The sequence below is a fragment of the Anopheles merus genome, chromosome 3L (genome assembly GCF_017562075.2).
Source record: "Anopheles merus strain MAF chromosome 3L, AmerM5.1, whole genome shotgun sequence".
In the NCBI taxonomy this organism is placed as follows: Eukaryota; Metazoa; Arthropoda; class Insecta; order Diptera; family Culicidae; genus Anopheles; species Anopheles merus.
This window is the reverse complement of record NC_054085.1, coordinates 31,753,095-31,779,251: the sequence shown is the minus strand read 5'-3', so window position 1 is coordinate 31,779,251 and position 26,157 is coordinate 31,753,095. Positions and strand designations below refer to the sequence as shown.

General features: G+C 39.9%; 1 protein-coding gene and 1 long non-coding RNA gene across 2 annotated transcripts; both read left to right on the top strand.

The window, feature by feature from the left end:
• The first annotated feature begins 638 nt into the window (after window positions 1-638).
• LOC121599329 lies at window positions 639-19,742 on the top strand. The gene is made up of 4 exons (XM_041927063.1): window positions 639-13,294; window positions 18,462-18,511; window positions 18,640-19,288; window positions 19,393-19,742. The coding sequence occupies exon 1, from the start codon at window positions 856-858 to the stop codon at window positions 3,151-3,153; it is 2,298 nt and encodes a 765-aa protein (XP_041782997.1). The 5' UTR covers window positions 639-855; the 3' UTR covers window positions 3,154-13,294; window positions 18,462-18,511; window positions 18,640-19,288; window positions 19,393-19,742.
• A 5,463-nt stretch (window positions 19,743-25,205) lies between these two features.
• On the top strand, window positions 25,206-26,157 carry LOC121599330. Its single transcript, XR_006005660.1, has 2 exons — window positions 25,206-25,348; window positions 25,410-26,157. It is a non-coding gene; the product is annotated as an uncharacterized LOC121599330 (long non-coding RNA).

The window sequence follows — 26,157 nt, the reverse complement described above, 5'->3', positions numbered from 1 at the left end:
TGCATGAAATGGAAAGAGATGCAAATCGAGATCGACAAATCCTTCTTTGAATTGATTACAAACGATCCTTCAGATCCTTCAAACGTAGAAGATTCTACGTATTATGCAACCGTGGACAGAGTTATAAAACAGTTTTGCGAACAATTTCTGCTTGTATGCGCTTCCTCGACCGGGGAACAGCTTTTGCACAATGTTTTCGATCTGATGCCTAGCTGGGTCAGTGATAGACAGACAACCCACAACCAGCTGTTTGAAAAATTGTTTGACGCAATGAAACAGGACGAACCGGTCGCAATCAACTGCGAAACCGTACAAAGAATGTTTTTGCGGATGCGAACAAACCGAGAATATTCTAGGTTTCAATTTAATTCAGAATTAAACGTTACTTTGTGGAGAACAAAGTTTTCGGACATTATTATTTATACGGAACGTCTTGAAGAGTCCGAGTTGTACGAGTTTCTTAGAGACGATTCGGATTATGATCGCATTCGATATTCTTCTTCTTCTTCTTTGGCTCAACAACCGATGCCGGTCAAGGCCTACCAACCCACTTGTGGGGTTGGCTTTCAGTGACTTATTGATTTCCCCCCATAGCAGGATAGTCAGTCCTACGTATGGTGGCACGGTCTATTTGGGGCTTGAACCCATGACGGGCATGTTATTAAGTCGTACGAGTTGACGACTGTACCATGAGACCGGCGCATTCGATATTATACCACTACAAATATTAAAGCCTTTGCAATAATTATATCCCAAACTGTAGCTTTGCTACAACGAGAAGCACTATTCCTGCACTATGCATCGGAAGACTTTGACGATAATATTTTTGACATTCTGCGAAACGTGTTCGAGTTCATGGAGCAACTTGAAGTTTCAAACTTTACCATATTTATAACGGCGAACCAATCTGAAAAAAGTCTAATGAAGGAAATCCAAAGGTATAGCAAAATGTACAAAACGAAATTTGTCATTATTGAACAGCAGGACAGCATAAATCTGTACGATAACACTTTGTGTGTACATGATCTTACTGAGCAATCCAGGGAACGGTTGTATGAAGATCGTTTACAACAAACACTAAACGTTTTAGATACTTCTATATCGCTCAGTAAAATTGTTCACCATAACGATAGTTTGAGTTTTCTCTGCCATGTGCTAGATGATGCGGACAGTTTCGGTGAAATGAAGTCAACCCTCTCAAACAAAGATTGCTTCGACATGATTCAATCCTGGTACATTCCTCGTACCATTGTTGCAATCGAAGATGCAGAAGAGCAGCAGTTGGATAAAAATGAAGAAATATTTCATTGTACGTATTATGCGGATAATAATATATCTTTCGATGATTTTTGGTTCAAATCGGCCGAAGCTTCCCCAGTGCTGAGATCCGTTATAACGTCCGAGACACAAGAAGACTGCCACCTTCCGGACGTTTTGACGAACGATAACCAACGCATTGCTCACATAGTACTGGATGAAGCTGGCAGTGGGAAATCCACATACTTTACCTGGCTGTCAGCCAGACTATCACAAACCGACCCTTCGCTGTGGGTGATACGTGTGAACGCTATGCAGTATTGTACCGATTATAAAAGATTTCAAATAACCGACCCCAACCGGCTCGACGAAACGGCCGTCATAAGGATTCTCTACCGGCTCATACATCTTACTTGCTTCGTCACTAATGTTTACAGTCAAACGATACAAAAGACTGATGTGGAACGTGATCGAGCTGATCAAGCGTCAGAGCTGTTAACGGTATGCGGCGGGAAGGTTGTTGTCGACAAAGATAAAGCAAACCAATCGCGGCTGACGCTGGGGCAACTCATAGAGCTGCGAGTTTTCCAAGAGAAGTACAACGGGAAGCAACTTATTGTCCTGGTGGACGGTCTCGACGAGACTGCTCCTTTTTATGTTGAATTCTTGAAAACGTGTTTAGCCAAACTAGTGAGCATGAAAGGCATTCGCAATCTATACCTTTCCTCAAGACCGTACGATTACAAACAAGATTTACAAACGAAGTTCCCCAACAGTAGCATGTATCGTCTGAAAGTATTTTCCCGATCGGAGCAGATACGATATCTAAATAGCTATTTTGTGCAACGCCTTAACGATTACAAACAATGCAACGTGAGTGATCGCATAAAAGTGCTGGGAAAGCTTTACTATACCATTAAGGAGTCGCTAGGAAATTTAAAAGCCATACCACTGTTTCTGCACATGGCATGCGTGATGCATGTACCCATCATTAAGCGGCACGTTAACTTCCAGCGTCGCACCATTTCCAAAGCACTGTTCCGCAAAACAAACATCGAGCTTTTGCAGCTGATGGAAAATGTTATCGACGAAAAGCTAAAAATCTTAACCGTACAGAAAGGTGGCACATCGCAATCGGCCCTCGAAAATGTTGTGCAAATCATTACGAACAAAGCATTCTACAAAAACATCAAAAAACGCCACATTTTATCTGCCCTGCTGGTAATGTTTGACAGAGAGCAACGAGAAGCTTTGATGACGCCACAAGAGCTAAAAGAAGCGATTGCTTCAACGGAGCAAATTACATCCGGAATAGAGAAAACCGGCATGATCAATACGGTGCTAGATGACACTCCCCAATTTATGCATCGTATCTTTGTGGAGTACTTCGTGGCCTGTTGGATGCATGGGTGCATGGATCGTGTTATGCGTCAAAGTTTCTTCCGTTCGTGGACATTTTGGCATCCCAATTTCTATCAAGTGCGTAACTTTTTCAATCGGATAATTGTAAAAAACAGCCAAGGGTGCGAAATGCACATGGCTGTAATGAATGAGTCAATAAGCCAAATTGGGGACATATTGTCGAACAATCCGTCTGCTGCATTCGTCAGGGACGCTGTTGGTCGATTGCCGCTTCACCTGGCAGCATTGTACCCGTCAGTTGAGGGGCTAAATTCGTTGATCGAACATATGTCCATTGAGTCCATCAACGCTAAGGATCAGCTCTTGCAATGGAGTGCATTGGACTATGCATTCGCCGGACGTTACGATAGAGCAATCAAATCGATCTTAGCAGCTGGAGCCACAGTCAATCTGCACACACTGATTCAACAAATACTTTCCAACGATCTGAAACAACTCTTGTTCAGTGCCCATCTTTACGGAACGTATTTGTAAGCTCACAAAGCCTCTGCCAATATGGCACAGCTCTTACACATTCAAGTGGTTGAGTATCTACTAAACGATATGCAGCTTGACATTTTTGTTGCAAAGAGCGAGCTTGAATCCCTCACAGTAGTAGAGTTTTGCGTTAAGGAAAACATGTGTGACTTGTTCAAGCAATTAGCATCGCAAAATAATAACTTATCACAAATAATATGCAAAGAGTTTGAACATTTGCTGAGCTTGGCATTGGACAACAATGCTTACAGCTTTTTTATACACTTCATCATGGAGGGCAAAGTTACTCTTTCACATATCACCAATACGGAAAAGCCCATTGCTGCTCTGAAATATACCATACAAAACAAGCTTATGCACCCATTCAAGCTAATCTTTCAACAACTTTGCACGCAAAGCAATATTGTTTTGCTTGAAGAAGCCAACGTCCCCGATGAATCTGGTGCTGTACTCTGCCACAATATGCCACCACTGGACAAAAATTTATATCCAAAGAAGTGCTGTAAAAGTAGCATCAGAAACTATCTTCATGCTGGACCTGAACAAGATATAGAACATATACTACATAATGGTTATATTGTCGAAGCTCTGCTAGCTACAGCTATTCATGAGGAAAACGTACAAGTGTTTCAATACATTCTTCACAAAACAAATTTGACCATCACCAACAAGCTGATTGTGACGATCGTGGAGTTGCTACCAAAGGGGGGAAATGTTTTCCATGAACAGTCGTTTCCTGCATTCCAATATCTGATCGATAATTCAACAGACCTGCATGCTGTTGATGAAGATGGAAGAAATCTACTCCATGTGACAGCTCAAAGTGGATGCTTCTTTATGTTTCACTGCTTGATCTCAAAAGGATTCGATCCAAATGCTGTTAACTTCAGAAATGGATGGAATGTGTTTCATTATGTCGCATTCAATGCGGACGGCGATCAGTCGGACAAAACGTTGGAATACTTATTGAAACATTGTAATATGGTATGGTTTGATCTATTCGACAAATTTATAGATATGGATGGTGCAACAGAAAAGGATACCCTTTCTACAGCTATCGATCAAAATTATGCGAGCTCAAAAAAGATCAGCAAAAGACAATATGCTCTCCTTGCATGGCATGTTTTATTGGAAAGACCGGAAAGAGCTATGCTACTGACTGATCAGGATCAAGAGGAAGCTCTCCAAATCATAAGAGAGATATCTGCTGGCAATGTACAAAGCAGAATCATCACAAAAGCTCAAGATGACATACCTCAGTTTGCAAATCAACTGTTCGCGGAATACCTTGCTGCTCAATGGATGTATGATAACAAGCATCGGTTGAAGGACGAAAGCTACTTTCGATCGTCGTCGTTTTGGTACTTATACCGTATGTGGGATTTGTTCAACCGTATCATTTTACGAGAGAGCGAAGGATGTGAGGTCCACATCGCTATCGTAAATCAGTCTCCCCAGCAGGTGTTTGAGCTATTGATGAAGAATCCTTTAGCGGTACTCACCAAGGATGCTATAGGACGCTATCCGCTTCAATTAGCAGCTATGTATCCATTAGAGATTTTACTAGATCTCTTAATTCCGTTGATGCCCTTTCCGTACTTTGACGATAAAGATGATTTCTTGCAGTGGAGTGCATTGGACTACACATTCGCTATGCGTATTCCTGCTAATAATCAAAAGCTTCTAGCAGCCGGAGCAGAGGTCGATCAACACGTATTGCTGCAACAGATATATTCTAATAAGTTGGTAGAATTGTTGTTCAACACTTATCACTACACACAATGGTTACAGTCTCATGAAAGATGTCAGTCAATGGCGAACCACATACGCACACAAGTTGTTGAACATTTAATGAACGAAAAGTGTATCGATATATTCGCTCAATTAGATGAGCTGGATTCACTAAGCGTCGTAGAGTATTGTGCCAAACAAAATATGCTCGATATGTTCCAGCAGTTTGTTTCAAAAATTAGCAATCCCTCAAAAATATCGGAACAAAATTATGCTGATTTACTTGAGCTGGCATTTCAGACCAAAGCTTATGATATAATTGCTTATTGCATTGATTTGTTTAAATTTCCTTTTCCGCACATCAATGATACTGCAGGGCTCATTGCAGCTGTGAAGTATACCATACAAAAAAGGTGTATGCACCCATTCAAGATCATCTTCCAACAACTTTGCATTCAACTCAATATTTCATTGATTGAAGATACAAACTACCTCGACGAGCTATGTGTTTTGCCGCATCAACAACTGTCACCACCAGAAAAGAATCTTCATCCAATCATTTGTTGCGTACATACCGTAATCAATGCTGACCTAACGATGCCCCAATATGATGCAAAAGACGTCCTACATGAAGGTTATGTGGTCGAAGCACTTCTTGCTGTAGCAGTTCAGGAGAAAAACTTGCAAGTGCTCCGATACATTCTTCACAGGTCAAATTTGACCATCACCAACAAGCTCATTGTGCTGATCATGAGGTTGTTGCCGAAGGGAAAAGGTATTTGTCACAAGAGTTTGATGTTTGAATTTCAGTATCTGCTAGATAATTCAACAGACCTGCATACTGCTGACGATGAGGGAAGAAATCTACTACATGTGACAGCTCAAAGCGGATGCTTTTTCATGCTGCATTCCTTGATCGCAAGAGGTTTCGATCCAAATGCTGTTAACTCCAGAAATGATTGGAATGTGTTCCATTATGTCGCATCCAGTGAGGATGATGATCGTTCAGACAAAATGTTAGAATATTTATTAAAACATTGCAACATGGTTTGGTTTGAGCTGTTCAACGGCTTTCTAGGCTCAGATGGCGACATGGATACAGCCCCTAGAAAGCTCAGCTGTCGACAACTTGCCCTATTAGCATGCTACGCTTTGTTGAAGGAAGAGGACAGTGCTTTGCTACTACCTGATCAGTACATACTGGAAGCTCTGCACTGCATAAATAATATAGCTAAGGGTAATATAAAATCTGAAATCATTAAAAACGTAAAGAATGGCATGCCACAGTTTACTCATCGCATATTCATAGAGTACCTTGCCGCTTGGTGGATGTATGATCACAGACATAACATATCGAAGCATTCCTTTTACAGATCGTGGAAATTTTGGAACAAAAGTTTACATCGACTGCGATATTTGTTCAATCGAATAGTTATTAAAGCTAGCGAAGGATGCGATATTCACGTGGCTGTTATCAATCAATCAATGCAACAGATATGTGAAATTTTATCCATCAATCCTTCTGCTGTAACTGCTCAAGATGCATTCGGTCGCATGCCTCTTCACTTGGCAGTAACATACCCGTCAGTAGAGGTTGTAAATTTGTTGCTCAACAAAATGTCTCACAAGTCTATCAGCGCTAAAGATCAGTTCTTGCAATGGAGTGCCTTAGACTACGCGTTTGCATATCGATCCCTTTCAAAAATCAAAAAAATATTAACCTGTAAAGCAACAATCGATCAACACATATTGCTTCAACAGATACTGTCGAATGGCTTGAAACAACTGTTGCTGAGTGCCCATAAATATGGGATTTTTTTGCACACTCATGAAAGCTCTATAAGAATAGCAAAGAAACTTGTGATTGAAGTGGTTGAGTATTTACTAAAAGAAAAACAACTTAACATTTTTACTCAAATCAATGATTTGGACTCCCTATCAGTCCTTCAGTTTTGTGCAAAGCACAATATGTTCGACATATTTCAATCTCTTGTATCTAGCGTACAATATCCCTTACAAATATTGTCTAAAGACTTTTATCAGTTGTTAGAGCTGGCTTTTGAAAGCAATGCTTATGACATTATAGCTTATTCCATCGAAGTGTTCAAAATGCCGCTTTCTAACATCAACAATGTATCGGGGCTTATTGCTGCTGTAAAGTATACCATCCAAAACACTCAAATGCATCCTTTCCAAATACTTCTTCAACAATTGTGCACTGTACTGAATATTCCTATGGTTGAAGATACAGAAATCTTCGAGGAGCCTAGCATTCAGTACGAGTTGACCCCTCTAGACAATAAACTTTATCCAAAGATCTGTTGTATGCGCAATTCTACAAACGAACACCTATCGTTGCCAGCATATGAAGCAACGGACGTCCAGCATGAAAGTTATGCCATAGATGCCCTTCTTGCTGTAGCAGTGCAAGAAGGAAACATACAAATGCTCCGATACATTCTTCGTAAAACAAACATGACTGTTTTCAACGCTCTCATAGTGATGATCATGGGACTGCTCGCAACAGAGGATGATGTTTGCCATGCTAAATCAATACCTGCATTCCAGTATCTTCTTGATCATTCAACGGATTTGCGGACTATCGACCGCAAAGGTCGCAATCTTCTTCATCTGACAGCTCAAAGTGGATGCTTCTTCATGATACATTGCTTGATCGCTAAGGGATTCGATCCAAATGCTGTTAACTCCACAAATGGATGGAATGTGTTCCATTATGTCGCATTCAGTGAGGATGACGATCGCTCTGATAAAACTTTAGAATATTTATTGAAACACTCTAACATGATTTGGTTTGAACTGCTAGATAACATGTTATTCTCAAACGACGTAACCCTATCGGGCACTTCCTGCAAAAGTAATGTCAACAATGACATCATAGTAAACTCTATGCAACTAACTAAACATCAATATGCACTACTGGCTTTATCTGTTTTGTTCGATAAACAAAATACAGCTAAACTACTTGCAACTGAAGAACAACATGAAGTTCTACAATGCACAAAGGATATAGCTGAAGGTAAATTACACTCCGTTATACTTAAGGGTATTAAAAATGACATTCCTCTTTTTACACATCGAATATTTGTTGAGTATCTTGCGGCAAGGTGGATGTATGAACAAAGGCATCGCATGAGTAGCGAATGCTTCTTCCAATCATGGTTTTACTGGAACAGAGATTTAATACGAATGCGAGATTTGTTCAATCGCATCATTTTAAAGGACAGTAAAGCATGCGAAATGCATATGGCTGTTATCAACCAATCTCTACCACAAGTTCGTGATTTATTATCAAAAAATCCTTCAGCTGCTTTCGTTACAGATGCTGGTGGTCGATTACCGCTTCACTACGCAGCTATGTACAGCTGCAGTGAGGTGGCGAGGTTATTCATCGATTCCTTACCCCTGAAGTTTATCAATGCAAAGGATGACCTATTTCATTGGAGCCCCTTACAATATTCATACACTTTTCAATCTACTAAAACGTACAATATGCTCCTGGCAGTCGGAGCTGAAGCCAATCTAGACTTAATACTACAACAAATATGCTCAAACAACTTGCAGAATGTAATGAACTATCTAAGTTATCATGGAAAACGTTTGATGTCACACGAAGCGTACAAAACAATCGCTTGTCAACTTCACATTAAAATGGTTGAGCATTTGCTCATCGAAAGGCATCTGGATATTTTTCTTCCAAACGATGAGCTGGATTCCCTCACAGTTCTAGAGTACAGCGTGAAATGGAATATGGTTGGAGTTTTCAAGCAATTTGTATCACAAACAAACGATTCCTCTAAGTTCACCGACCAACTGTACAGCCGTTTGCTTGAACAGGCATTCCTATATAATGCTCACGATTTTGTTGTTTATTTTATCGATGAATGTAACATACCTCTCACACAAGTGAATAACACTGCGGGACTCATTGGTGCTGTAAAATATTGCATACAATCCAACCAAATGAAAACGTTCAAAGGTCTCTTTCATCAGCTATGCCTTCAAACGGAAATTGTTTTGGTAGAAGACGGAGACATTCTAGAAAGCCTAGATGTGCCTATTCATTATAATACACCACCACAGGACAAGAATCTGTATCCAAAAATCTGTTGCGAATGCAACGCTACAAATCCTGAACTAGCGCTGCCAGAATATGATGCAAAAGATGTCCTACACGATGATTATATTGTAGAAGCTCTTCTTGCAACAGCAGTTCACGAGGGAAACGTGAAAGTACTCCGGAACATTCTCTACAAAACTAACGTCACCATTACCAACAGGTTGATTGTCGTGTTAATGAGATTGATACCAAAGGGTGAAGCTGTTTGTCACGAAAAATCGATACCTGCATTCCTGTATCTTCTCGACTATTCAATCGACCTGCACACTGTTAACAGTGAAGGCAAAAATCTGCTCCAAATATTAGCTCAAAATGGCTGTCACTTTATGATGCATTGCTTGATTGCTAAAGGATTTGTTCTAGATGATATGAGTGATAGGATTGGTTTCACTCTATAAATTTGTAAATTGAATAAAGAAAACAAAAATCATAATAATGAAATATAACTTAGTATCAAAGAAGGTTAAAGAAATATTAGTTAAAAATATTCTTAAAAAAGAGAACTGTAAAATCATTCAAAAGAAGCTTTGTCGATAAATTAAACATAGTGTAAGTTAATAAGATAAGTTTATAATAAATAAAACAAATTGAAAAGGCAATCCTCACATCGTCTAACTATATTAAACACTCTTAAATATAAACTTTTAACTAAACCTGTCCCACAGCACAAGCTTATTATTTTGTTCCCTTGTGTTTCGAACCATCAGCATGAAATTAATTGAATTGTCACATAATCATCCCGACAGCTCCCAACCAAAGTTCAATGCCTTCCGACCGTAATCAATAAAATCGAATCGATCAACATCAGTTGCTGACCAAAAATAAAAGCCCTGCGACCAAACCAGCAGCCAAAGACATCACAGCCAGCCTAACGACCCAATTCAATCACCTCTAATCGTCCGTTTCAAATTCGACTACAATGACCCCGAAAGTGGTTAGAAGAATTGCACCGTAAATTGGCTTTCTCTGTTAGCTTGTGTCCCACTCTCAATCGTGATGTTATTTACTGTTTACTGTATTACTGGCTCCATAAATTACCATTTTCGACATGCGGACGATGCCGCTCAATCGTGTTTTTCAATAAAGCAATCTTGGCACATGATCTCCTGCTATTGATTTGTATTAGTGACAGCCGGTACGGACATTGATGCATGGGAGATTATTGTTTAATAGGTTCAAAAATGCTGTCGTGCAGAAGCGTTGTTTAACGGGCAACAAGTAAAGTATGGAGAAGTTGAGATTTTTACTACTAAGTAAAAGAAACAGTAAAAGAAACATGCTTTGTATAATACTTATTACTATTTTTTTCAATTTATCTGACATTCCGCTTGAGGCTCAACAGACCCAGTGATATATGCACAAATTAATTCGATAATTCACCGAAACCTATAGCATTGTCTTAAAACACAACCCACCAACACTGTTCAAATGTCAAAAAAGGTTTAACAGAATGTTGCTTTTGTCCTCGCGATAAAGCACCTACTTTACGTACAGATACAGATAGTTCCTGTTAAAACAATACAACACAAACCACTTCCTGCAGCGAAGATCAAAGGTCAATCAGAGCATTGTTTGCACAAACATGCTCTAAATGTCAAATCCTTCGTGCACCTGTTTGGGATGGTCGTGCTGAAGCTGAAGCTTGTACAGTTGAAGCCCTGGTCGGTCCGTTCTTGAAGTTGAAGTGAATAATTTAATTGCCTAACAAGCAGATGCTGTTTCCAATAACCGTAGCTAGTAACAACGAACTTGAAAACAAAGAGGAGTTGTCTCACTGTTTACACTTGTCATGAGTAGAAACATTCTAGTGGGACAATCGTTTTCTGTAAACTCCACAGCATCTTGTTGATATTTGACTAGGCGAATGGATCAAAAGAACGGTTGAAATCAGTTAAAATTTGCTGTTACGATTATAAGGTCATACGACAGCAGACAACACAAAACAGTATCTATAGTATGTGCTGATTCATTCACCAAGAGTTTAACTTTTCTACTGTAGAATTTTGGTTTTTATTTGCGTAAAAGAACGTGATGATTACAACATACAAAAAGATTAATTTACTACCTACATTTTAAATCAATTCAGAAGATAAGCTAGTCACAGAAAAAGGTTCTATTTTTACTTCCATGGTATATGTCTATCCTAATTAGATTCAATCACTCACGATTAATGCTGTGGCTGTTAGTGTGTCTCGTTCTATTTTTAGTTCCGCTTAGCTAAATAAATATCGTGTGACTGACCATTATGCTTCTAGCAGAGAAATATCTCCATTAAATGCTTCCCCTTTAATTAAAGTGAATCTCATGTTGCTCTTCTCCAGCCAGCAGAACTAAACTTCAACCAATTTCCATTCGGTAACTCTTACGAACAATCCAGTTCAAACGAGTGTATGCCACACAGCTGAAAATCAAAGAACGATTTACCACCGCCAATTGAGCACGGCAACTGCATGGGAAGCGTATTGAAGCCAACCAACAGCCCAAACACAAACCTCACCGATAAGTCATAACACAACCCAACAAAACAGGGAACCGGACTACCAGATAAATCGGAAACCACAGCAAAACCGACAAACAAACTCACCGCCCCCGACTTGCACGAAGAGCGTCGCCGATGCCATGACCCTACTGGACGACGCTTCCTGGAAGGACACAATCCAGCACGTCTGTCAGCTTACGACGACAAACTGTTGCTATCTACGGTGGTGCGGTGCGAGCTGCACGAAACACGGACAGTCAGCTTCGAGAAACTCATAATAACAAACTACCATTTCCGTTCCACTACAAACTTTACCACTTACTTGCCCCATCCTTTTTGGCCACTACCTACGGTGGCTACTTCTTTACGGCGATATGAATGATTGCACGTATCTCCTTGCTTCATCGTTACCTAACAAGCATATGTGTCTTTTTCCGACCGGCAACGGTCGACATTGTCATCTCGCTTTATCCTTATCGCTCTTTTTCCCGGTGCGGGCGAGAAGGTTAATATGTTTGAACTTCAATCTGTCATCCTTCCTGGTGCGGTACTGTTTGTTGGGGATTTTACGGAGAGCTTATTACTCACTTCCTGATCTCCAGTGAGCCAGTGCGGTCAGTGGTTTAAAATGAACCTCTCACCAACATTATCGACGCTGGAAATTCAATCGTAAAACGGAGATAGAAACGGTACGAGTGTCTGTCGGTGATGTACAACTTTTGCAATAGATGCTGTTAGTTTTGATTGCGGGAAGTGTTCGAAGAGTTTTTGTTTTCGGAAAAGCATGTCAAAGCCACAATTAGTCAGCTAGACCTGTAGATTTTCACGTTATAACAAAATCTAAACCTTTAATAAAAAAGAGAGAAACCGGATGTGATCCCATGACCCTTGCACCCATGTTGTTAGCTAATACACATGACAAATCAGAATTATCCCATGCAATTGTCATAGTCTTTCTATTTTGTATCATCCAATAAAACTTTGGAGCATGAAGTTGAGATTTGGATAACATTTCTAATCTAACCGATGCACAACACGTGTGCATTCTCATAAGTCACGCAACACGTCTTTCGGTCGCGATGATGCAGTTTTAATGAGTTTTCCCTCTCCTCGCGTAGCTTCTATGGGTTTGCCCGGTGACTCAAACTAATTAAAGAAACTTATAATAAGCTTCCAAAGTTATGGCACTATTGAAGGATTCATATGGGAGGTATATGAGTGCACTGAAAATAGGGAAAAAAACATAGAGAAGTGATCACTTCTTTCCCGAATATTTTGTTTAATAAAACTTTAATAAATTGAAGTGTCGGTATTTAATAAATGTACACAAGGGTTAAAAATAAGGAAAAAGGCATATTAGTTTTTCTGGTACCGAAGAAATTATTTTAGATTATTTTTTTTATTCTAGCATGAACCAAACGATATATCCTAACGACTAAACAGAGGAAAGCAAAATTCTATTGAATGCAAAGTGCATAACATGTGTACACAAATAGCGAGTGACCTGTGATGCCATAACTCGTAACCTATTGACTTCTATGAAACATGCATGGCTTGTAAAAATTGTGGTTGGCACTCTCCGCAGAACGAAGCAGTGTATCACCGTTATGTAAGTGGCTTAACAAATAGGACTATAAGCCAAGGTAACATTTGACTAGCGACCCGTTGCAACCTCTGTTCAAATGGTCCATATTTTCTGTGTCAGTTTTCCAATGTAGCAAGATATTTTGAAAAAATGTGATCTAGAAATTAAATAATTTAGAAGAAAGTGCTCAAGAGCACGTCCGAAGGTAAATAGGTCTCAATGTTTCTCTTACGTATTCTTAAAATGTCATGGCTAAGTAGCTTGTTATTTGTTGTAATACATCTGGTTTTCATCAATGGCTAAAATTTTCTGAACTAAATATTCTTTTGGTAATAATAAAACACTTATACAACATCATTTCACAATTCAAAATGACATAATTTCATTCGAAAATGTTGGATTGAAGACAGCTTTTAAATGAAACTTAAATAGCTATCTTTCTAAATTAAACTATTCAACTTAAACTGGTCTGAATGTTATGTTATTGTCATTGAATGTTATTGAATCCAAAACTTTTTGTCGTTTTTCCAAAAATTATCCAAAGATAAACAAATCTAAACAATACAAAAAAAAACTATGTACACTATCTCTATTAACTTCTACCAGTGTACAACAAAAATACAAACAAAATAAACAGCGCATGCACAAATCCTGTAATTGATGCTAAAAATGCTAAAAATGCTAAAAGGATTTCAGCCTAGAATAATAAAGAAGCCAATTTAGGTTTGAGGTTATCGATATGGCAATCGAAAAATGTATAATATGATTTATCTCAAAATAATATGCAAATTTCCATGCATACATATACAAAACTAAGCTAAAAGTTTAGCAATAATAATATTTAAAACTAGGCGAGCGGTGATAATATTTATTTGCTGCACAGATTCAACTTTAGCTGGCAACAGTATGTAAATGTTTACCAATACTATTGTGAGAGTAGCTCACCTTTCAAATCTTCTGCACACACATGAATACTTACTCAAGTATTCGTTTCATTGATGAAAAACCACGTTCAATAACAGGATTAATATTTCATACACAACGAAATCAATGCTTGGCTGAACAACAAAATCTTATCAACAACATCTCTTCCATCAATAAACAACATTTTCATTCCTATCAGCTTCCCATTCATCTTCTATTCTACTGTCCTTCTTATGTACATGCTTGGAGATCTTTATGTTGAATAATGTACTGTAAACGTTTCAACTAACCTTAAAGGAACCATTTGCGCTACAATCCCTCACCGATGGGGGGGGCCGTGCTCTATCTAAATAATATTTCACTACCCCTTTTTCCATTCCAGCATTTTGTGAAGAGACAGCCCAGGAAAAAACATCGTATTCCAAAATGCTTATATTTTATTTACATCGTATCGTGTTTCTTTATTCCTTCACAACAATCCATTGAAGTGAACCATTCTGGAAAAAAAAATATTCTGTCTAGATGTCGTATTGCATTTCGTCAAATCAAACACTCCCTCTCTGCCCTATGCCAAAGCGAACCATCTTCTCACGCACACGTACAAAGGGTGGCCGGCACACAAAACGGCATATCAAATAGCGCCACACTCGCGCGCTGCGTCATTCAGCAAAGAATCAAGTCCACCAAATTTACCCACAATCATGCCACTTAGCTCGATTGCCATCATTCGTCTTCACGTGAAAGCCGCATGTGAAAGCCTCTAGTATTACGAGTGGGGAAAAAAACGAAGGTTCGAGAGCACACCACACCTTTACCTGTTCGGTTCTTACTGCCATTTCCGATCCCGTAAACGGTGTCATTCTGAACATTTTATTCATTCTTTCCTTTCACGCCACACCACACCACCCCATACTTGCCAGGGGAAGGTGTGTACATGTATCTCTATTCCATCCGAAAACTGCCTGCTTTCATTTCAATATTAAATTCAAACACATTTCCCGCCCGCGTTCCCTCGCCGCAGCTACACTGTTTCGCTTTCATGTTACATCAATGTTTGTTTTTTTTGCTACAAGCTTCTTTTTTTTACTTGGTGGGTTGTTTTCCAAAAGCTGATTTCGAAAATAGCTCGTGGCATTTGGGATGCAACATGAACCGCAACCGTTAGCATGTACCTACCAGCCCGTGTCAGCATGAAACAAGATGCAAAGATTTGGTATGCAAATTCATTTCAGTATAATCCTGCACAAAAAAATATATATATTTGTGTGTGAAAAGGTGCTTTTTATGTATGAAATAAATATACCACTTTGCATTGCAACTGAAACGATGGCTGTTGTGTGTTTGTTTTCACACCTCGCGTTGCGCGAGTTGTAGTTCGGGGACATTGCTGGAAAGCATAAAATACACAATTCAACGGCATTTATTGTGCTCCATTTCGGTGTAATAAAAACACATCTTAATGATGGTAGTGTACCACATTCAATTCTTGTAGTTATACTACCAGCAATACCAGTTATAGAATTATAAAATAATACAAAGATTTTCTTTTTTGTATCTGAACATGGATTTAATTAAAATAATATTTACTTCTGAATTTAAGAAACATTTAAATAAGTTTAATAGGAAAATGGCCTTCATTATCCAGGAACACATTTCGTCCAGCAGGTTCAATGCTTTCCCGACTGCCTAATGTAAAATCATTTCATCATTTTAATGTGACAAAAGAGCGTCATTAGCACATGTTATTAAAGCTCCAATTATGAGATTGCCTTTTGCTGGCGCCAATGAATCCCACCAAATCCTTGGGATTGGTTCTGCCGGTGTCAACGAGGTGTACTAAATTATTCATCGTTAAAATATGATAAGCCTTCGGGAATGATCTCTTCCAACGCTGGCAAACAAAAAATGGCAGAAACCCCCTTACGCCAAAAGGTTGCTGTGCGGGAAAGATTACTTGCTCAAAACATGCAAATTTCGTAACGCGCTTTCGCGACTGTGACCTTCCCAGAACGGACCAAGAAAGGTGGTAATGATTCCAACCTTCAGCAGATAAGCACGGTCGCGCCACAAGAGCGATAGACATAGAAAGAGACAGAGGCCGAGTGAAAGAGATCGTGATAAAGTTTCTAATCACACTTTTCCACGTCGAATAAAAGGGCTGTGAATTGAAACACCTTGCCACGAATGCACTCCCGTGGTCCATTGTCCAACAGAAAATATGCTTCATCTTGGAAATGGTTTGTTTTTGTTTCCCTACTTCACCCCTATGGCATATCATACTTTCAAAAGACTTGGCAACAATTTGACCTCTTTTTTGCGGATAAAATTTACTCCATCTTTCGGGCAATACTCGGACCATAGGGATGGTGCAAAACAAAAGGAGTGCAAAAGCTTCAAACGTACACACGGCATTAGTGTAATGAAAATGTTATGAAAGTGTGAAGCTTAAATCCCAAAAATAGACAAAAAAAACAAGCATCTTTTTACTTTTTGTCGCTCTGTGAGTGTTGAAAAAGAAGAGAAAGAATAAACATGTATTACGTTTCATTTCAGATTAGCGGAATAGCACGTCTATTTTCCATGTTTTCTTGGTTAAACCAATGTGAGGGAAATGGAAGGCGAAAGCTCATTTTAAAGCTGTAAATTATATTAACAAGAAATTATTTAGAGTTGTAATAAAAGTATAGTTTTCTATGGGCTTTCCCGATTTCTAATGTGCAATATAAAGGTTGAAATAGCACCTGACTTTTTGCCATTTTAAGTAGCTTAATCTTCACTATAGAGATTTTAAACATCTTTTTCCATAGAGTGATGTAGTGGTGTAGTGATGAGAAAAATGTAGCAATCATCTTTGAAACACATTCAAAAGTTTGCTTTGTTATTGAATTTTTCTTCCAAAGCAACACCGCCGTTGCTAGATTCGTGTCATACTTTACCGACGGTACGATCTTCGTATCACGGCATGCCTACCAAGGCCTCATGTTTACCAAAAAAAAAGACGTCACTAGAAACGTAAATATCATCAACCCATAGTGCGATCCAACACTCTCCGTAGGCAGGCAAAACTGCATCCGCCAACTAATGCTGCGCCTGCAGTATGCAAAACGACCCTAACTAGATCGTTACCATCTCGTGCGTGTAAAATTCAATTACCTTCACACTTAACCACACTGACACCGACACAACAACGGGGCCCGTTCGCGGAAAACGATCTTTTCCCGAACGCCGTATCAAGTGGATATAAGCGCACCGCCACTGGCTCGCAACACCTACAGCTCCGGAAGCTGTAAATACGGTGGTGGTGGTTTGTGTGTATGTGTGTGTTTGTGTCGGGATAAATTACAAATTAATACCTTAACTGGCATCGCCAGACAGGAACCGGATGTCCCTGGTACTGGTGCTGCATGTTTGCTTTGGCGTTTCCTCTCTCTCTCTCTCTCTCTCTCTCTCTCTCTCTCTCTCTCTCTCTCTCTCTCTCTCTTTCCTTTTCTCTCTGCTCGCACCCAGCGTTGCTGCGAACGGTGAACCTCCAACTCGGACGAGAAAAAATGTGTTCTACGTACAACAGCCGCGAAACGCCAACCAGACGGTAGCCGAGTTTCATAAGTTTCGTAATTTAATCATCTTTGCAACAGCCATCAGTATCATCTCCGTCCGCCACGAAGCTGTCTAGGCCACGTCGGCACGTCGGCAAATATGAGCGCAAACGGGTGCAAACGTAAACTAACCAGCAACCAGTACCAGCCGGTAAACACGGTACATTCTAGTGTCATAAGCGCTGCTCTATTTATTTATGATACTTTCTTTTTTAAACTCTTACTCCGAGGATAAATATTTGTTATCTGCATTAAAAAGCACCGGCACGGCGCAGAAATCGTGGCAAACAGCGGTGTCTGGGTGGAAACGTTCGTGGAATGCATCGCTTCAGAAATATTCACACTTCATGTTGGGACTGGCTCTTGGGAGGAAAACAAACACCCGGACGAATTTAAATGCGTTAGAACGCAAAGTATTTCACGGCAAACTTTACGCTTCCCTCGCATGAGGCTCGCATTTTATTCGTTTAAGATGTTACATGCACCACCAGGATGTGTTTCGCTTACTGTGCATAGTCTGAACCAAGACCAAGAATCAAGCGATGCACTTCTGCTAGGATTTGTGTAAGTTTTTATCAAACAGGATCTTGCTATGGATGGTAAAACTCACATGAGCAAGTTTTAAACCGTAGTCAACGCTTGTAATAAATACACATTCAACGGATGTTTGCAACTTTTACCCTACATCTACATTCGAATCCTTGCGTTATAAGTTTATATTCTTTCCAAAACTGTCCTCACAACAATTTCATTAAAAAGCTATTTCTTAACACAATTCACCTTAACGTATGCAATTTTTTGACACAAATACTTCAACATGATCAGCTTTAAGGCTTATTATTTCTTTTACAGTTTATATCATACAAAAAACTGGATAAGATGACTTTAAAATGCTGTTTGAGGTAAATTCAAAACAAAAGACTTCAAATAGTAATTTCTTATCCACATCTTACCATTATGCTGTAGCAAATGCGCATACAGTGATTAATTTTCAAGATCAGAGAAAAATCGCTTGCTCCTATTTCAACAGCTAAATCTTGGTAGATTACTACCATACCACCCGTTGCCAAGATTGACTGTACACTCATGTCAAACCAATGTTGTTACGAGCTTAACATTCCAAGTGAAACGACATCGATCATCGGAGCACCAGTTTCGACAGCCCGATTGGCGTGAATGGCGGAACAACCGATAGCAACATGCCGTATCACCTGGATCAGACAGGCAAAAGGCAATCGGAATTACGACCATTTGATTTCTAGGAACACCGTAACCTCCCCCCTCCCCACGACACCTGCACGTACGACCGTACGAGCTCTCCCAGCAGGTGCGAAAATTACCCTCCTCCCCGGATGTCACTGGAATCACATAACGAGACTATCCGCCCATCACGTCGTCTGAAGGGATACAGGAATATATCGAGCCCCAGATGCCGGTGCGTGTAGGTGATGGGAAAGGTTTTGACTAAAATGGCATGTCGAACGATTCATCCTCACAGCTACATATCGGTTTCGGGACGACTTCGAACGAACGACGCAAGCCGAAAAACGAGAAAACAATGGGAGAAATAGGATAGCCATGGCATTACACAAGGTGAGGCTTTACTCGCGGGACCGAATGTCAAATTCTTCCCGCGAAGAGCTTCAACAATCCGTTACAATCGTCGGATGAGCAGAAAGGTAAGCAAAACGGTACAACCACATTCACTTCTTAAGCGCTGGAATGGCTTAGAAGCAATATGCAACCACTTTCAGCCATTCTTCAAAATTTAACTTCCGTCAAGATGTTCTCTTGCATGGCAGTTATCATCCTTTGTTTCAGACTTGCAGACGCATTTTGGTCACAGTCTGTTGACATTCGCATGCATCCCACAGTATCTTCTAACCATACTCAACACAACTCACACTATCGCTGCCAGCGGAGCCGGATGCATTTCCCCGACCACGCTGTCCCTTCCAGACCGAAACACAGAACGTATGTCCTCGGGTTCAATTCTATAGCATGAAACATCAATGCTCGAATTGCATATGCAACTTCCCTGCCACACAACTGCATAAATCCCATGTCACTCAAGGCAACGCGTCGGGCCGAGGCGAGCAGACCCTTTGTACGACGAGACAACGTGTCGGCGAATAAAATGATGTATAGGACGAATTGCACCCGGATTACCACAGGAGGGAGAGTGTGATACACCCAGACGGTTGAGTTCAAAATTGACACCCAGGCTTTGTAGCAAACCGTACCAAAAGCTAGAACTATCTTTCGCCAGCTCTGCAGTGGTCTCAGTGGCTCTTGTGTTCCATTTGCAGGCACAATGTCAACGTCATGTGTTGAACTCAGGGCCTCTACTTCACATCGATGCATCGATGTCGCGTCTTGTTTATGTTCCGTCCTCACTACCCGTCTAGCCGGCCTAAGTGGACATTCTGGGTATGGAATATTGGTGCATTTATTTATCGAACATTTCACCGTACATTCTCGACCTTGTTCCCAGTGGGGTTTTCGCGGGACGACAGAATGTAGTTCCTTGTTTCAAACCTAACATAAATCTGAAGCACCCGTATTATTTTGGTGACATTATTCAAACATGTTTTTATACATTTATTGATTTAATTAAATATTGATTCAATTCAATAAGCCGGAATGTAATTGTCAAACGGCTTCAACCCGAATGTTCCACTAAAGTGCTGAAATTTCCGCTTTCTCGCAAAAAAAAAACATTCAAGGAGATGTTGTCAACATATTTGTTTTCTCTCAAACGGCAACGTATTTGTGCTTCAATTTTATTGCTTTATCCTGATTTTATTTTCGATTTCTAGATGGGTCCATTCGGTGATCGAGTATCGCTGCAAGATTAACCGCTTGCATTTGGAGAGGCATTCGGGTTCTTGGTGTGCTTCTTTTCCGAGGCACCGGTTGGGTGTGGCTTGTGGCTACTGGGGCGGCCTGGGGTAGGGTTTCCCTTGTTTGTGTGGTTTCCACTGTTTCCACGGTCTGCATCAGCGGCACCCTGTAGATGAATGGCAATAAAATATGTCGATCAATTTTATCATCATATCGTATATACAAGCAGTCCTGTACTTACCAGCATCAGCACGATTGCTGCAATGATGAAGAAAATGTACGTAAATTTCATGTTGATTGTTTTGCTAGAAGTCTTCAGGCTCAACTGAATCTTCGTATTTCTCGGAACGATTATATATGATTCGGTTCATCCAAAATAAGCAACAAACTGCAGTACATTGCACTCCAATGACCATGGACTTTAATAAAATTAGATTAGAATGGGAGGAAATGCGAGTAAACACAAGTGCGAGTACGGATTGGTTATCACCACTACCTGTTGATACAATTTTATTTTGAACGGCACGTGGATAATGGCAAACAGAAATAAACTGAGTAAGCAAGAATGATTGAGGTTGAAGAGATCTGATGGCATTTACTCATATTTTTCTGTTGCGCACATCCACCGTATGATGGTTTGACTGGTTTTTGGGACGGAGTGAGTGAGGTACTTTTATTATGGTGTGATAAATACATTTTTTTAATATAATGGATATAAGTATATGCATAATGATACACATGGGATAATGAGTAGGCATACGAACGGTACAGAACATTAAAAAAAACATCCAAAAATACAAATAGGAAGGGTTAGCAGTAGCAGTATCAAAAATCAAAAAGACCCGCGAGGTCCAAAGCCTTCATAAAACTATGAGTATTGTATTATGCCCAAGGAGCATTGAAAGAGAGTATGGTCCTTGCAAGAACACTATTTGATGCAAAAAAGAGACATTGTTTAGCTGTCGTCGTCAATCTCGAATTCATAAGATGTTTGAAGGGCTTGTTGTATTCCTTTTGGGTTATTGATTTAAGATATCAGAGAATAATCAAACCATTCTAGGTTACTCGATACACATACGTTACACTATCTATCCGATCCGGATACACGGATACGTGTATGAGATACGGATACACTATCCGTATCTCATACACGTTGATGTTTATAATGAAAGGTTAGAGGATTCGAGGTTAGATTCGCGGATTGCCTACTCATAGGCGCATGTATTCTCGATATAATTTAAACTTGCGTTATTGTAGTTAGGTAAATCAAATGAGAAAGCTTGTATTTATTCTGCGAAATTATTTATGTTAAAACGCTTATAATATAATATACTTCCTACAACATTAACTTAGTACGGCTACGACCAAAGAAAACTGTGTATAAATATAACCTGATTTCTTCCACCGCAAATTTAGTAGCTTTCCCAGAAAAAATGCTTTCTGTTTGCCGACATCCACGTGCCGCTTAAAAAAATTGTTTCAACAAGTAAGGATGATAACGAAGTCCGGTTTTGCACTTGTGTTAACTCGCATGTTTGCCATTTTTATTCTTATTATGTCCTAAATTTCTAGAATTCTTGATCATAGCAGAGAAATGAATGGCAAAATTTTGAGCGATAGAATCATATATAATCCTCCAGAGCGTTACCTAGGTTCAGTTGAGCCTGAAGACTTCTAGCAAAACAATCAACATGAAATTTACGTTCATTTTCTTCATCATTGCAGCTATCGTGCTCATGTTGGTAAGTATAGGCGTGTTGATCTTAGAGAGTCTTAGATTATAAAAGGGCTTTGGGGTTGGTATGGTACAATCGTTTGAAATTCGTTTTCCATTCATCTACAGGGCGCTGCTGATGCAAACAACGGAAACTCTACTCCGGGTCGCCCCAGCACTCAAAAGCCACACCCAACAGGTACCACACCAAAGAAGCACACCAAGAACCCGAACGCCTCTCCAAATGCAAGCGCATAATCTTGCAAGCTAGCCAACGATAACTGAACATACAAATGGACACATCCGGATACCGAGATACTGCAATGGACTGAAGATTATGCAATAAATTCGAAGCGTTGATACGGTTGACGTTAGAAGAAAAAAAATGATCGGAAATTATTGTCTACAACATTAATCAGTAATTGTTTTGTTAGATATTATAGCTATTGACCTGACAATACGCTAAGGACATGATGTTGCTACGTGGAGACTACTAAATGTGTTTCAGGAAATTTTATGTAGATCGACCACATCCAATGCTGGGTTGTGTGCATGTGTTTATTTTTTAAGCTTGACAGTTGACAGTTGATATCATGTCAATGCTTGATACAAAACCACATTCCGTACTGCTGTATTGAGCCTAAATTATTTCAACCTGAAAACATGTTGATAAATACCTATTCGTCGCATGCTCGTTTAGGTGAATGTCAAAGAAGGAAACAAACAGAGTGATAAGATGTTGTTAACACTTTGCAATGCAGTGCAGCCCAGCTGCATGTCTTGCTATCTCCGTTGCCGAATACGAAGAGACAATCGGCCTTCGTGCACGATCGCAGCATCCCGAACGTAGTACTGCGAATGTGAGAATTGAACGTAGCGCAGCATCTACAACCCAAACAACAATGTCGCGCGTCCATAACAATTGTATGTATTACTTTACTGTAAGAGGAACGGTGTCACAGATAATCGAACATAATACGATATCCAGTCCATCCTGTATTAATAAAACACTCAAGACCAGTGTCCTTCAGTATAGTTTTGTGGACGTGAAATAAAATATTGTAATACAAGAATTACTCAGAACAGCAACTGACATTTGCAGCAGCTGCATAAAACACGAACCAGGTGCTGGTTGGATTGATTGATTGGTTCTTTACAGACATCGTGTATTGTACCATCAACGCATGAAGATCGTATTTTTTGAGACACATGCATCCATATAAACTGGAAAATATGTAACGAATGGTGGCTGCAAAGTAAAATTCAACCAAAGATTATGGCTACTAGAAAATAAGCTTCAATCAACCTCATTTATTCAATATCCGGTTTTGGTTCAACTAGAATTGATAACCAGCAGCCGCAGCAGCTTTCTGAAATCTATTAAATGTGAGAAAACGCAATCAATTGTTTCTTCTACCAATATTTGTAGGCACACTGTTCGTTACTGTTTGCTTCACGTTCACGTGCCGACTGGAATAATTGTACCGTTGTTTCTACCAGTTTATACATATCTTTCGTTTATACTGCCATTTTCCTTCCTTTTTACCTGGAATGGAATGTTACTCACATCTCTTACCATTAGGAAAGTGTTTCATTGCATTGCCCAATTTCGAATGACAAAATCGTATATAACCACTGCGCGAGCTACACTAGAATCACTTTCTCTCGAAGACTTCTAGTAATCGAAACAACCAGCAACCAACCAACATGAAACTGTTGAGCATCTTCTTCATCTTCGCAGGAATTCTGCTGATGCTGGTAAGTGCTGTGAAGGGGTTGCATACGAAAAGTCGTCGGTTCTTACGAAGGCCGGTTGTATTTGGAACGACACTTCGTTCGTACCGTTTCTTCAGAACGAACACTCATGCATCAAACCCATCTATGGGTCTGGCCACAAAAAAGAATCAGAAAGTATGTCAAAATGTATTTTTCGTGCATTTGCAGGGTGTTGCTGATGCAGCTCGCGGAAACAACGGCAACAACGGAAACCGTGCAAACAATGGAAACCCTACTCCACCAGGTCTTTCCGGTAGCCCACGCCCAAGCCGTACGCCCAAGAGCACCGAGGCCCCGAAAGTGACCACGACTGCTGCTCCTGCTGTTCGTGCTGCTGCTCCACTATGATCACTCGAACCAGACCGACGCGAATATATGAAAATTGCAATGGAACCAAAATAATGAAATAAAATACTTGAATAACTTATTTTATACACAGTTTTGTGATCAAAGTTTTAGAACCCCTCCTGTTCGTGGCAAATGACGAGCGAAGAAATCACACGAAATCCCGTGCAAGAGTTATCTAATTCATATACAGGGTTTTCCAGGTCAGTTTCAAATGTAAACATTGTTATTCACCTCCTTCAAGATGTTTTTCAACAGCTGTCAAATAATTTATATGTTTCAAGTTGAAATTTCAACTTCACTCTGGGCTGATAGTGGACGGAGGCAGTTCGCTACATGAATTATAAAACTGGAAAAAGGGTTGACACTCATCACACATCTTTTAGGCAGCATCATTCTAGCTTGAGATGCTAGAAATTTCTAATACATAATATGTACAAAATAATCAGAAAATATTTATTCGAACAGTCTCGGTTCTATTCTATTTTGCAGATGTTCCGAAAGGGCCCGAACATTTAATGTGATCAGTAGGCAGCAGCAGCAGCGGCGGCAGCAGGAGCAGCAGCAGGGGCAGCAGTCGTTTTCACCTTCGGGCGGTTGGTGCGCTTCGCCGATGCAGCGCCTGGGCGCGGCTTGAAGGTTGCGGGACGTCCTGGTGTACGGGTACCCTTGTTGCCATTGTTTCCGCGAGCTGCGTCAGCAACGTTCTGCAAGTTGAAAAAAAACAGATTAAAAAAAGGCAGTCCTCCATGATGTAAAACCAAGACACACTTACCAGCATCAGCACAATAGCTGCGACGATGAGGAAGAAGTACGACAGTTTCATGTTGATTGTTTTGCTGAAAGTCTTCGGACTAAATTGAAGCTACCTAGTTTGCCGAAGTGATTATATACGATTCCACTTTTTGGATACCGAGCAATGCGACCCTTACATACTAGTGGTAATCCATTCAAGATAAACAAAGTAAACCATATGCTGAGGGAACACATGTGCTAAACCGCAATGAGATTATTTCAATGGAAACGGTCCGTGTACGAGGGCAAGCAGTTAAAGAACTACGTGCGTATAAAAATGGGTTGAAAAAGCCTGAATAAATTTACTCAATTGTTTCCATTTTTAGCTGAAATGCTTCCATAACCTAAGTCGGAATATTCTTCAGCCTCTCAATAAGGTAAAGGGTTCAGCGACACAAAGAATGCGGATAGATATCCAGAACACATTTATTTTATTTTTACATTTTATTTTTGTAAATAAATTTTGAGAGGCTACATCAGTTTCTCAGGGTGACAAAAACTGACGACGGCCACGGATCCGCGTTTGAGAACAAGTTATGAGTGCTTGAGAAACTATAATGAGTGCTTGAGAATGTTTTCTCAGCATGAGAAAGCCCCACGGCCCCTCGGCCTACTATGTCTACCAGCAACAACCAAGACCACCAGAACGGTCTGAGCGAAAAAATTGATGAAAATGAATAAATAATTACAAATTTTTTTAACAAAATACAAGCAATCAGTTGATCGACGAATCTTTATGCTTTAATGGCCAAATAGTGTACTATAACTCTTGATTATAGAATAAAGATAGAATAATATAACAATAGAAGTATAATAACAGAAGATTATATAAGGGCGCCTGTTTTAAGCTTTTGCCGCTTCAAATTCTACGGGTAGTACAATTCAGATTGTAGATTACAATCGAACAGGATTCATATAAAATCTTCCTGGCAGAAAACCCCATAATCGAGACAGTAGAAATGTATGTTTAAAGTATGTGTATTTTATTGAATTGATCTTAATTCCAAATCCATTATCAGTTCTCTCATTTCAACTGCTTTTGTATATCACGTCGACCCTTTAACCGCTAGCAGG